Source organism: Populus euphratica, unplaced genomic scaffold, assembly GCF_000495115.2.
Source record: "Populus euphratica unplaced genomic scaffold, PopEup_1.0 scaffold562.1, whole genome shotgun sequence".
NCBI classification, from domain to species: domain Eukaryota; kingdom Viridiplantae; phylum Streptophyta; class Magnoliopsida; order Malpighiales; family Salicaceae; genus Populus; species Populus euphratica.
Genome location: NW_011500442.1, coordinates 19,187 through 33,031, shown reverse-complemented (window position 1 = coordinate 33,031; position 13,845 = coordinate 19,187). Strand labels below are relative to the sequence as shown.

At 33.4% G+C, this 13,845-nt stretch overlaps 1 protein-coding gene across 3 annotated transcripts; it reads right to left on the bottom strand.

Annotated features, from left to right (window-relative positions):
* Positions 1-232: 232 nt before the first annotated feature.
* On the bottom strand, positions 233-13,630 carry LOC105114712 (probable LRR receptor-like serine/threonine-protein kinase RFK1). Of its 3 annotated transcripts, none has more exons than XM_011011350.1 (24): positions 13,244-13,630; positions 12,465-12,627; positions 12,052-12,123; positions 11,805-11,873; positions 11,655-11,726; positions 11,292-11,363; positions 11,124-11,195; positions 10,967-11,038; positions 10,763-10,834; positions 10,540-10,611; positions 10,371-10,442; positions 9,889-9,957; positions 9,739-9,798; positions 9,036-9,098; positions 8,810-8,857; positions 8,602-8,639; positions 7,795-8,168; positions 7,198-7,393; positions 6,560-6,703; positions 2,314-2,432; positions 1,998-2,208; positions 1,654-1,885; positions 1,404-1,554; positions 233-1,018 (listed from the first exon to the last, which is right to left on the bottom strand). In XM_011011350.1, exons 1-24 carry the CDS (start codon positions 13,341-13,343, stop codon positions 512-514), a joined length of 3,120 nt encoding a protein of 1,039 aa, XP_011009652.1. In that variant the 5' UTR covers positions 13,344-13,630; the 3' UTR covers positions 233-511. The 3 variants fall into 3 exon arrangements, with proteins under 3 accessions (XP_011009652.1, XP_011009653.1, XP_011009654.1); XM_011011351.1 differs by lacking the exon at positions 13,244-13,630 and adding an exon at positions 12,732-13,224; XM_011011352.1 differs by lacking the exons at positions 11,805-11,873; positions 12,465-12,627; positions 13,244-13,630 and having other exon boundaries at positions 11,655-11,762.
* Positions 13,631-13,845: the final 215 nt, after the last annotated feature.

Here is a 13,845-nt window from a genome sequence, read left to right as displayed (position 1 = left end):
TTGTGCACTGCGCATCATTGCATGACCTGGTTACGACAACCCTGCGTTTTATCGACCATCTCTCCAGGTTTACAAGAACATGCAGGCAGTGGCAGGAGAATGAGTGCAGAAAATATTTTTAAGAAAAAGCATCTCGAGCCATGCATCCATACTTGCTCATCGATGATGAATAAGCCTATTAACATTATAAAAACAACTTCAAAGCAAAGGGAATAGATGAAAGGAAAGAATCTACTCAATTGGCTGTCTGCGCATAAATAAAGAAGGGGTTCATTATTAACAGACCAAGAAGGAAAAACACATTAACGAGGCCACATTTGGGATTGCACTGCAGTTATGAAGTGAAATTAATTTTTAATTCACTTCATAACTGCTTATTTATTCAGGAGACAAATTTACTTTCAACAGCTAATTTATTCAGGAGACAAATTAATTTGATGGTCCTAAAAGGCTCAAGATCTTCTATTTTCTGTACATTAAGGAATGTCTATAAACATAGGCAGGGACATTGTCAGGAGCTTATAGTGATATCAAAAGGATCATGAACAGAAGTTGAGGAAACTGCTGTTTCTGACAGTACTAAAGTTGAAACCTCACTCCGGCTTTCTGGCTGTTTATAGTGTTTGCTCCTTGTGTCAAACCTCGCAATCAACTCTTTATCGGTTTCATATGGATCATCTTCATCTGTGTACACATGGGAACTGTTGTTATCCGATCTATCTAAGATCGAACTAGAGTTCTGATTGCCTCTCAAACTACTTCTTATACGTTCGTTATGCCCTCTTATGGCCTTAAACCTCAAATCTTCACTATTTGGTTCAGGGATCACATCAGGTATGATCATGGTTCCTTCTATCATGCTAACAACTTCAGACATGATTGGCCTTAGTGATGGTGAAGCATTAGCGCATAAGAGAGCTACTTTTATCAACCTTTCTGCTTCTACCTTGTTGAATTCAGATCCCAGCTTCTGATCCACTAGCTCAATCAGGTTTCCATTTTGCTCTAAATGGCAGGCCTGAAATGCAGATAAATCCACGTTAGTTGATAGCAGCAAACATGTGCAAATTTGATGTTGCAATTAGCAAATTTAAGCTTCGACCTTTGCATTATGAATTTTATCAACTTGTAAAAACACTCCCATTACAGTCCCTAATTATCTTACCGGAATTTGATTGACCTAACTAGAGATAAATTTTTCTGTTCAATGGTCTTCAAATCAGATGTGATGTCTCTAAATGAGTGGAATATTTAAAGAGAATGAAATTACTTAAAGGGATTAACAAAAACAAAAACCATAAAGGAGCTCAATAAGTATCTGTGATAACCCCAGAAAATTAAGGTGGATCACTCATAGAAACTTCAAGAAATACAATAAGCAGATGTTAATATCTGAGATTTACCCAGTCTAGAAGACAAGAGAATTGATCATCTGGCCCACAACTCTTGTTATGCTTCCCACTCACAATCTCCAGTGCCACAATTCCAAAACTGTAAACATCTGCTTTATATGTCAAACGACCCCACAATGCATATTCTGGTGCCATATATCCTCTGCACATCAAAATTATGTAGTACTGTTCGCTAAAATTAAAAAATCACAACACATTTTTGCCAAACAAAATTAGAAAATGCAAGAAAGAAGTGACTTACACAGTTCCAGCAACTCTGGTGCTGATGAAAGTTTTATCTCGTTCATCAAGTTTAGCCAGCCCAAAATCAGATATTTTAGGATTGAGATCCTTATCAAGGAGAACATTGGTGACTTTGATGTCTCTATGAACAATCTTAAGCCTTGATTCTTCATGTAGAAAAGCTAAACCTTTGGCAATTCCGACGCATATCTTCTGCCTTGTTTTCCAGTCCAAATGTAGTTGCTTTTGACCTGTGCATAATCATCCAAGGAAACAACGCTTCTGAAAACTAAAACATCACTTGCCTGTGTGCAATTTCCATAATTTTCTTTTATTTTATATGACACTATTATTTGTACTTACCAAACAAAGCACGAGAAAGGCTGTTGTTTTCCATGTATTCATACACTAACAATAGTTGATCTCCTTCAATACAACACCCATGAAGTTTTACAAGATGTGGGTGCTGCATACATGAAATCACGCCGATCTCGTTCAAAAACTCACGATTTCCCTGACTTGACTTAGATGAGAGCTGCTTCACAGCAATCACAGTACCATCAGGTAACAAGCCCTGCATAGCAGTCATGGAAATACTATCTTCAGTACAGTCTTCGAAGATATATACATTCATGGCTTCATAATGACAAATAAAGGATAGAAAATCCCTAGAGAATACCTTGTAAACTGGTCCAAATCCACCTTCTCCAATTTTGTTTGCCGGATCAAAATTGCCCGTGGCAGCTTTAATTTGCTTTAAGGTAAAAGAAACAGTTTGGATTTCTATTCCTTCAAGACCTGTCAAAAACAGAAATCGGTTGAACAACTTCATGAATTCGTACCAAAACCTTAAGTCTGTTTTATCCTTTTTTAAGCTTTATTTAAATAATTAGTGTTTTTCATAATCTAAAGCTAAGATTCAGTTCTTAAAGAGAGATTAATAAATTGTAATTCTTTTAAGTTTATTTGGACCTTGTTTAAAACTGCACTTAAACAAGGTATTGTTATTAAAATTCTGAAAGACTTATATAAATCAAACATTTTGCTTCAAGTGAAAAACAACAAAGTCTGAAAAATAAATAATTAATTATTAACAATAACTTTATATATTTATGAGAGATTCAACAAGTATCCTACATTAGTTTTTGTTTAAGTATGATTAATATGCATGCTAAGATTACATTTCAATTTTTTATGCAAGTATATATATTTGCTTAATAAACATGCTAGCTTTTTATAATTATTGAAGATTAACATGTTCTTATAATATTGCATGATTATAAACTAGACATACATGGTCAATTGTATAATTCATCTAATATAATTTGGACAATAATCTTAAAACTTTATTATTTGTTTAGTTCATACAAGCACTTTGCAATCTTGAATGGCATGTTCATGCTAATTGTATAATTTATTTACATAAATTTATATTGGTATGTTATTTGTTTAAACAAGCTTATAATGGGAATATGCGTATTAATAAGATAATACTTTAAAATATTCTTGTTTCTTTTTTTTAAAAAATTATTTGTTTATTTTTTTCTTCATAATTGTTGTAAAATTTTATCAAACTTTTAAAGATGCCAAGATGAAAAACCTTATAGCTGACAAATTTTTAAATTTTGATATGGTTAATTTAAGGACTGTTATGTGTTAAATTAACACTCAAGAGGTGCAACTCATCTTGCATGATTTTCAAGCTAAAGGTATGGTTTCAAGTGAATTCTTCAAAGTGACTACAATTATTAGAAAATTATCACCATTTAAAAAAAAATTCAAAGTCTTCTTTAAACATAAGAGAAAGGAAATGAAAATTAAAGATCATATCTTGAGGCTAACAATAGAAAATAACAATAAATTATCTGAAAAAAGCTAACTCTAATGGTATTGCCCATAAAGCAAACTTTGTAGAACAAGTTACGAAGTTTCACAATAAAAACCAAAGGAAAAAATTATTGAAAAGAGAGAAAACATTGTCAAAAAGTTTAATAACAAATATTTTACCTGCAACAAGACAGAACACATAGCCAAGTATTGTAAAAATAAGGCTCAACAAAGTAACTCAAGAGAATAAATGACTACTAAAGACAATACCAACGAGATTGATCGTCTTGCTAATGAAGCTTTAGAATTGAACATGTTTGTTGTTGATTTCAAAGTCAACTGAATAAAAAATCTTAAGCAGCAATAGGTTGACATTGTTGTAACAATACATGTATACACCAAGTAAAGGATGTTCTCCACTTATAAAGAAGTGGATGGTGAACACTTATGCATAAGAAATTTATCAACTTTAAGGTACTAGGTATTGTCAAGTTCATATTGAAGATGACTTCTGAAAAATTTATAACCTTCAATAATGAGCTTTATGTTGATGACATTAGGATGAACTTAATGTCTAATTCATTATTGAGTAAAAATAGTTTTAAGTTGATTTTTAAGAATGAAAAATTTATACTCTTAAAAAATATGTGACATGAATCATTTTTATAATGATCATCATAACTGGATCATTTCATTGATTAGTCAAACTAATCCGAAAATTAAAAAAAAAAGAGTAGATTTGCTAAGATAAATCTCATTGATACTACCCTACTTTATTGGAAAAAAGTTGAGGACTATCTAAAGTTAAGAGAAAAACCTCTTATCGCTTATTGGAATAAGACAAAAGAAAAATTACAGAAAAAGTACCTATCACAATCAAATAAAACTAAACTTTTAAACCGATGAAATAATCTTAGATAAGGGAATGAATTTGTTAAGAAGTACATAACACAATTCAATAAGTATAGGATAAGATGTGACATAAAGGAGGATGAAACCATGTCTTTGAGTAGGTTTTGTAAAAGCTTGAATGATAATTTTATGAAATAGGTCATGCTCGTAGGTGTTTTCACTATTGACCAAGCTTATACTTAATGCATGATTATGAGTTGGTCATACAAAGTCAATGAATAAAACATCAAGACCATCATAGTCTCTTTTTTAGGTCTCAGTTTGAAAAAAAATAGTTTTTTATTAGGTGTTTCGCCTTAAAGATATAATCCTAATAGTGTCCAACTTTATAATAAAGATAAAAACAAACAAGTCATCAAGAAAATGCCTAGAACGAGTTCAAAGATTTAATGTGCTAAATGTCAAAGTTCTGATCATATCACCTTCAATTGTACCATTAAACATTTAGCCATTCAAGAATATATGAATGTAGATAAATAAAAAGATTATAGAAATCAAGTGTATGACCTAAATTCCAAGAATTTTAGTGACATAGATAAAGATGATGTGGAAAAAAAATAACATTGTATAATGAGTCAAATGAGTTTGGGAAAGAGATTAAGCAAGAGCCTATTAAGTCCATTTTAATTGTAGAGAAAGTTTCAAGAAACTTTTTAATGAAAATGTCTAAAGAAGTAATTGTGGTCTCAAAAGAGTCTTATGATATTATTACTTTTAAACTACCTAATTTCTTAATCTTATGTTTGATGTTCAACACTTCATACATTTTAAGCAACATAATGAACTCCTTGATCCCTTACATCTTACACGTGATAAGATGAAGATAATCCAAATTTACTAGGTTATGTTCAAATCATGTCTATTCAGGTTTTGAATAATTTTTGTTCCACTCCACACCCTAAGTTATTTAGTATTTATAGTTACAAACCTAAAAAGCCTATAGATCTTCTTTCCATGTCTCCTTAAGTTAGCATATTTGGGTTAGTTGAATGTTTTGCATGTAAAGTTCATAATTGCATGTTGAAATGATAAATCAAATTCAATTAAGTAGTAAACAATGCTAATTTGCATAAATATCATCATACACTTAAGTTGAAAATTATTTTATGATATAGATTAGACTTGAAGAGTGTCTTTTAGAAATCAATTATAAATTGCAAATGAACAGTGTTAGACCATTTAAAGTATTACAAATGATCGAGATAAATAATTATGTCATTAATCTACAACAACTTTGATATTAACTCTACTTTTAACATAAATGACCTCATTATATATAAAAGAACTTTACCCTTGATGATTCTTTTAAGACTCTTACCCTATTATTTTTATCATTAGCATAAAAAACACATTAATGCTAGATTCAGTGAATCTTAATGCATAGACAGGACAATCAAATTCAAACTATACTTGGATTGCTAAAAAAACATCACAACAACTTGATCTTAATACGTGAAAGCATTATCAGAGCTGACTTAAATTATACTCGACAAGATTAAGGTTCTCCAACTCTAAGAGAGTTGATAGGGACATTATATGGGCATCATAGGCTATATATATATAAACAAAAATGACAAATTAAGAATAGCTCAACCGTCACTCTTTGGTTAGGAAATTAGATACATAGCATGTTATTGAATTTTATTTAATTTTATTAGTGTATTTTAATTTATGTTTTTTTGTTGAACTTTTATTATTTAGAGGGTTTTAAGCTTACATTTGATTTTGTTTAGGGTTTTACTATTTAGATGATGTATTTTTTCTCAAATGTTAGACAATTTTAATGAATTGAGAAAAAATGGCAGAATTTGAATTTTCCTCCCATAATTTTTTCCTCCTTCCGTTCCTTTCTTCTCCATTTCAGCTTCTTTTCTTGTGCTCCTTGGCTTTATCTTTCTCCTCTCTTGCTTCTTTCAATTTTAAGCACTTGAGACTTATTGATATGGAAATTATCCACTTGGTTTTGATGCAGGAAGTCCAAACTAGTTGAACACTCTTCGAACAGTGGTTAAGAATCTTGAAATGAACACAAACAGGCTGCGGTATAGAAGTCTGCTTTGTAGAAAACGTTTTTGGCCGTAAAACAAAGACCCCAGTCCCCATGATGTCACATTTTAAATCAGCACATAAACATCTAACAATCATCCAGCGCAAAGCAAAAAATATCCGTGTGAAATAGCCCAAACCTTTTTGTCTTCTTTTCTTTACTCTGAAATAGCATTTCCACCAAAAGATAGCCAATGCTGAGAATACGAGGCAAAAGCCTACAACTCCAAGAATTATTGGTACAGTTTTTGTCTCCCCCCCTCCCGAAAAACGTGGTTTGAAGTCTGCCAAAAAGAACACCAAGTAAGTAAGTAGGCTAATACAAAACTGTAAAGCTTACAAAAGAGAAAGAAACACTCTAGTTTTATGTTACCTACTGATTAAGATATTCTAATTTTATCTCAGCTGTTGATTAATTATGAAAAGGTGCTGAGTGAAAGCTTTCTTTATTCTCCTTGTAAACATAGATCAGTGTTTGTATCTTTTCATGAAAGTATCTGAAAATGATTAAATCAGGAGAAACTAACGCTCTTCAAAACTCTAAATTTATCTCAGCTGGTGCTTAATTAGAATGGCACGCTAGAGCATTATGCATTCTGGCTAGCATGAGAACATTTTTTACTGACCAGAAAAGAAAGCTAGTCTATTCCTCTCACAAACTCGTGAGGTTCATTTTTTTGAACTTCCGAGGTTCTTGAGAATGTGATCATCTACTACTAACTAGTAACTATGTACAACATTAGCCATAACAGCAGATCCCAAGGAAAGAACTTCTTACTGGGATATACAGAAATAGCTGATATGAGGGGGCCATAGACTCCACTAACAGGAATTCTTGTAGTCCCTTTGCCAGCCCAATATAAGTGGATATCCAAAATATTATTTGTGACAGTAGCATTGTGTATTTCTGTGACTGGCTTGGCAAACCCAGCAGCCTGAACTTCTATATTGAAATCCTTCTCAACTAGATTATTCTGCAAAACAATAACAAAGCAGTAGCATCTCATTTGCATTAGCTAGACAAACAATTTATTTCATTAATTTGGACAGAAATAAATATCTTGCATCTAAGCATCAGACCAAAGGAAAGTAACTCAGCGAAACAACCTAGTTTGAAATTGTTGAACTTGCGCGGTGACAGGACACAGACAGACAACCATGATCTTATTGTGAGTAACAAGTCATCCACTACACAAAGATCTAAATAATGCTATTTCTTTTTGAAAATTAGCATTCTAAAATGAATTCTTGAAGCAACACGACACAAAATCAACGCGTCAGCTCAAATATGCAAATAGCTACATATTGCAACTCTCAGTTGTGATACTGTGTTGTTCAAATCTATTCACGGTCTACAGATCATGTAATTGATTACCTGAATATAGACATCAAATAATCGTCTTCCAAGGCTGTTATATGTATTATCATTTTTGAATCTGATCTCAGCGAAGTGTAGACTCACAGTGTAATTCCCATTTTCCAAACAACGATGATAATAAGTGAGTGAAATTGGAGAAACGCGTGCTGTTTGGTACAATTCATTAATATTTAATGATGGCATGTTTTCAATATAAGCTCTGTTTTGGAAATCGTTGTCATCCATAAAGTCTCCGGTGCTGCTAATTCCCCATTCATCCTCACTCCGATAGAATATTGCAGCACCGCTACTAGCTGCTACATCTCCTTCATATGTGCTGCCATTTGTTTTAACATTTGGTCCTCCACAATTAATGTACATAGAGTGCCAGTCTGCCAAGAGAAAAAGGACAGCTTAAAAGAAGCTTATGAAGCTCCATTAAGACAGTTTATATTAAAAGACTAGCCATCTCTGGTTAATTGAACCAATCGATTGGCTTCCGGGGGCCGATGCTTCTAACATTCATCACCATTTCACATTAAGAAACCTCCATTCGATAACATGGAAAAAATTTACAACACTATCGGATTTAAACTAATTCACCACTCTTGTTGAAAAAGCTATCTTATTTAATATTTCTGCTGCAATGCATATGGAGAGAACAATCCACGAAAACAATCATGGCACGTTTAAGTTGAATCACAGAGGATAACTATATTGTTATAAAAAAGCAATTGATCAAGGAGTCTGCTAAAGCCTAATTTATGAAATGGAAATATGATCACTATAATGAATTGACATTAAATCTCAGAATAACATACTTACACTTATCACAAGTGAGATCATCCATGCATGCTCCTCCTCTAGTTAAGTGAAGCGAAGAACGAATTAGTATTATATGAGATATTATGTATGGTCAACTTTGCACAAAAGAGAAGAGATTTCCACAAGGAGATGTCATACCAACTTTTAAGTACATAGGAAATCTGGTTTATATTATAAGTAATATAAGAAATCAGGAAATGGAACTTACATGTGATTTCCCATTGAAGAACTTCGGAACAAGTTTAGAGTTACATCCCTAGTACAATAAAAATGGAATAATAGTTAATGCAGTCTTGAGATCTCCCATATGACAGTGAAGAACGAGAAATATAAAGAAGCAGAGAGTTTTTCAACCCTTGCAAGAGCGCGCGCGCGCGCGCGCACACACATAGACATGGAGAGAGAGAGATAGAGAGATAGAGAGAGGTACTTACATTCCCTGCTGACAAGCAGGCTGCCCAGAGCTTTGCTGTGAGAAATTATTATAGGAAAGATCACTGCGTGCCGAAAGAAAACAGAACCTTCTTGTCAATATGTTGTGGTTCTCATGTATAATTATGAAGATATATGAATTTGGACAATCAAAGAGAGTGCTTTCTAACAATAGCATCTATAAAATTCCTTTCTCTAATAAGAGAAAAAAAAACACTTTGGGATCTTATAATTCGATCTTTTCTTAAATTCCGAGAAATTAACTACTATTTTTATCATTTCTTACTTTGAAAGCTTTTAATTTCATTGAATGAAAGCGAAATCATACAAAATAAGTTCTAATTCTTGAGCTTATTATATATATATAGAGAGAGAGAGGGAGAGGGAGAGGGAGAGAGAGAGAGAATCCCAAAAATATAGTGGCACAGCAGCTTCAATAGGATAGATACTATAAAGTGTTCAAACACCATCATTTGTATGAATTAAAAATGAAGCTTCAGTGTAGAATGATGATGATGATAATCTGATCTGATCCACGATTAGGTTCCACCTAGCACTAGTAAGATATCATGACAAGTTCAATGAAACCAAAAGCACACAAAACGTGCATTCACCTTTGTGGCTTTACAAGGATGGATGTACACAAGTTCCTCAATGAATAGAAGAATATTTTAAGTATTAAAGACAAGGAGATAAAATACATACACACTCATTCCTTTCCTAAACATTGGTATATTTCCTGTGAGGCGGTTTCCACTTAGAAAGCTGATCCAGACAAAAAGGAGTAGTTAGTATAATGGACATTGCAAAGTAACATGCTATGAAATGCTATAATCTAGAGGTTCCATTGCTTACATGAATACCAGTGTCTCTGTGGTTATAGCATTTGGAAGATTCCCATGTAACTTGTTAAAACTGAGATCCCTGAGCAAGGAATGGAAATGCATATGAATTCGAGGCCTAGTGCTTCCTTTCTGATATGTCAGATGAAAAAAAAACTGTTTGCACATGTCCAAATCACAAATGTCCTCGGGGAAGTTTTTGAGGCGTGATTGCATCTATTCATCTTCCCCAAGATTTATTTGGCTCTATGACATGCATAAATTAGTTGGACACATAAATATAGAGACGTTTTAAGTATTTTCTGTCTTGAGTTATGAGCCTGCACATACTGATTAGCACCGAGTTCCACTCAGCATGCAAGAATACTTGGTTTGTGACATTTTCATGCATGACATGTAGGTACTTCACTATTCAAGCATGTATTTATGGTAAAGACACTTTAAAACACATAATGATACACTCATTAAAAAATTAGTAATCATAGCATTGCTTACAAAATTCGCAGTTTACTCATTTCCCAGATGTATGGAGGAATTTCTCCAGATATATTGCAATTCCTCAGCAACCTGGAAGTCCAACAATGACTATGTCAGATCTAGTGGTCATATGGTAACTTAACTGCATGCACTCATGAACAGAACTGAGAATTAGAAGTGAACATACAGCCGTGAGAGGCCTACAATGTTACTAAGATCAGGAAATGACTGATATGTGAAATTTATGTCAGTGATCCTCCTGCACATAAAATGGCAAGCACGCTTACAAAACAATAATAATTTAATATACCATTGTGAAAGTTTCCTTCAAAAATACAGTATTCACTAAGTAAAATACGTCATAAATTATTTGACTAGTTGTAGTTGAATAATCAAGAAATTTCACTCACAAGTCTGTTAATGTTTTCAGAGCAGAGATGGAAGATGGAATGGGTCCTTCCAGTCCACTAGCTACCATTTCTCTAAAATAGATCAGTTAATCAAATCAATCAACGAACTTTGAGAGCCGCAAAATAAGTTGACTTTCCTCCTACATACCCCACTTCATAACATTGAAAAGGAATGAAGTATCAATGGAAAGATGTAAATCTTACAGTCTTTTAAGTTGCTTCCAGTTCTGAACAAAATCCGGTATACTCCCATTGAAGTTGTTATCGTTTATTCTACTGCATTGTGGAATAAAGATCATTTACGCTTCACTCCTATTAAATAATGTGCAGTGTGATCGAGGTTTCACTCAGAAATGCTTACAAGTCAGTCAGGTTTTTCAGCTCAGCAAGTTCCTTTGGCAAATTTCCATCCAATTTGTTGGAGGATAGAATCCTGCAAGAGAAATTAACATCATCTCCAAAAACACTCCAGCGGTAAGATGAAAGTCAAAGAAAAGGCAAAGAAACAATCATCCATGAAACTACTTACAAAGTTTCAAGGTTAACTAACTTCCCAAGCTCACGCGGGATCATTCCAGAAAATTGATTTAATTCAAGGTCCCTGTTAAAAAATTTCAATGATACTGCTAGTAAAATTCCTTGTATCAAAATACTTACATAAATGCAGAATGGAAAAGTAATTGCAGAAACTGGCACATCACAATTCCATTGAGCATATGTGGAGAAAAATCAGTGTTTTATGATGAGAGAAAAAATGGAAATTTTGCTGTCCAGCAACTATAGATATAATCCACAAATTCATAAGAAACTATAACTCAGGCCAGCTTTTTCAAATATAATATATCTCATGGCGTCAGAAAAAAATCCAGTAAGACTGAATATGAAAACTTACAAGTATATAAGGCTGGTAAAGTTCCCCAAATAGCTTGGAATGTTCCCTGATAACCGGTTTGCTAGAAGAGCACTGCACTAATGCTGCTTTGTTAAACCAATATGTTGCCTGTTTAAAACCGAGATAGATACGAAGAAAACAAAAGCTTACATCATTTTTAGCTGCAATGAAGCCCATTCACTTGGTATAGTCCCACCAAGTTCATTGTAAGAAAGATCACTGGCAAACCAGTGCAAACGAGTTTAAAACTCTCATAAATCATTTCTTATTTAATAAATGATCAGGAAACACAAAGAAAAGTGCATAAGAAAAGAAACTGCTACATGAATCCCCTGTTGTTCTCTCAGAAAGAACAACCAAGGCAAACATCATTTATTCTTTTCAGACACATGCTTACATGCTCTCAAGATAAGGAAGCTGAACGAGTTCAGGTGGAAGTTCTCCTGCAAGGCTAAAACGCTTGAACTTCCTGAAATCCATGGGATAACAAAATCCAAAATTGAAGCTTTATTGACATGCACCTATAAATAGAAACCAGTAACACCACAAACACGCAATAAATCTGCAAGGGACTAAATTACAAAGAAAATAAATTTACACCTGTTTTAAGATGAATTAACCATCAACATTCTATTTCTTATGAAAAATGTTTATCTATCTAGATTTAATAGATTTTTATTATACTACACACTGTCAGAATCCAATTATGAGCTGGGGCAATTCACATCTCTATACAAATAATAAAGGAGCAGTGGAGATAGAGAGTCCTCCAATTTCTTTCAAAGTTCAATTCAGAGAGAGAAAACATACAGGGAAGTAATATGACAGGTATTGCTCTCAAATTCGCAGTCACAGGTAATGTTCCTGTCAGGATCCGTCAGTTGGACAGGAGGAAGATATTCTCCACAAGAATCAGCATTGAAATTCCAGCCATTGGCGCCCATCTTCTTGGTAATTAGGTTTAAAGCATCCACTAGATCAAACAAACAATAGTTGCAAGGTCACATTTTGAAACAAAAGTTAGTTCAAGATATTGATTCTAGCATATATAGAACTCAAGACTACAGACTAGCTAACCTTTTTCTTCGTCATCTTCTTCTTTCTTTACATTTTTCTTTTCCGTTTTACAACCAAAGTTAGTAATTCTTGCGTGATAACTCTAATTTTGAATCCATGAGGACAAAATGAACTGGGAGTTTCTAGCAGAGTATCACTAATAACTATAACCTGCAGAAACCTTAATAATTGGAGCAGAAATTGTAAGTTTTAAGTGACAGAACTTCTCTTGTAACCCAGATGACAGAATCTTTATAGGCACCCATGTTTCATGAAACCGTTAACATAACTTCACCTCAAGTAGTGGATACTTGGGCTGTTTCATAATTGAGAAATGTCGTTGACCTCTGCCATAAACTCCCAATAGAGACACTAGATACTATCTGACAGAGATACAAGTAACTACTGCAGTCATAAAAACTAAAGGTTCTTCTACTGTGTTCTTATCATATCACAAAGAAACTCTGGACATCACAGTATCATCTACTACCAAAGAAAACAGCAAATATTGGTAAAAAAATAAAAATCCATACCCTCATCTTGAGGAAGCCTAGCAGCAGCCAACCTTGGTGTCTCCAAGCAAATAAAAGTAAGAACTGATATAAGGAAGGCATATCTAAGGGAAAAAGACATTTCTACTGCCCAAAATATGCTTAGAAGGTTGCAAAGTCTGTTCTTGTCTGGGTTCTTCTCTACTTAGGGAGAGAACTTCATGGTCATTTTTGTTTCCTCTTTTGTGAGGATTGCCAAGCTAAGATTGTATGTGTATTCCTCTATAATAATTGTATAACCATTACGTCCATATGGTAAAACCATGGCCACATTGCGAATACAGTCAACTGCTTTTTCTAAAAAAACTAAAACATCGTCACGCAGATCTGAATTTGCTTATGTTGATTTTTGAACGCCTACTACTACTAGCTTGACTTCTGAGTTATCTGGATTGTGACATAATGCCTTTATGATTTTTATTTAGTACTTGTCAAGCTCATCCTTTTTCCATGATTGTCTTTTTATGACTGGTTTTAAGATTTTCCCACCCGTCAATTACTTGCGGTGGCTTCTTTTTCATTCGACCTTTCCAACTATATCATTCAGAGTTAAATTAGTTAAAGCACTCATATTAAAAAATTAA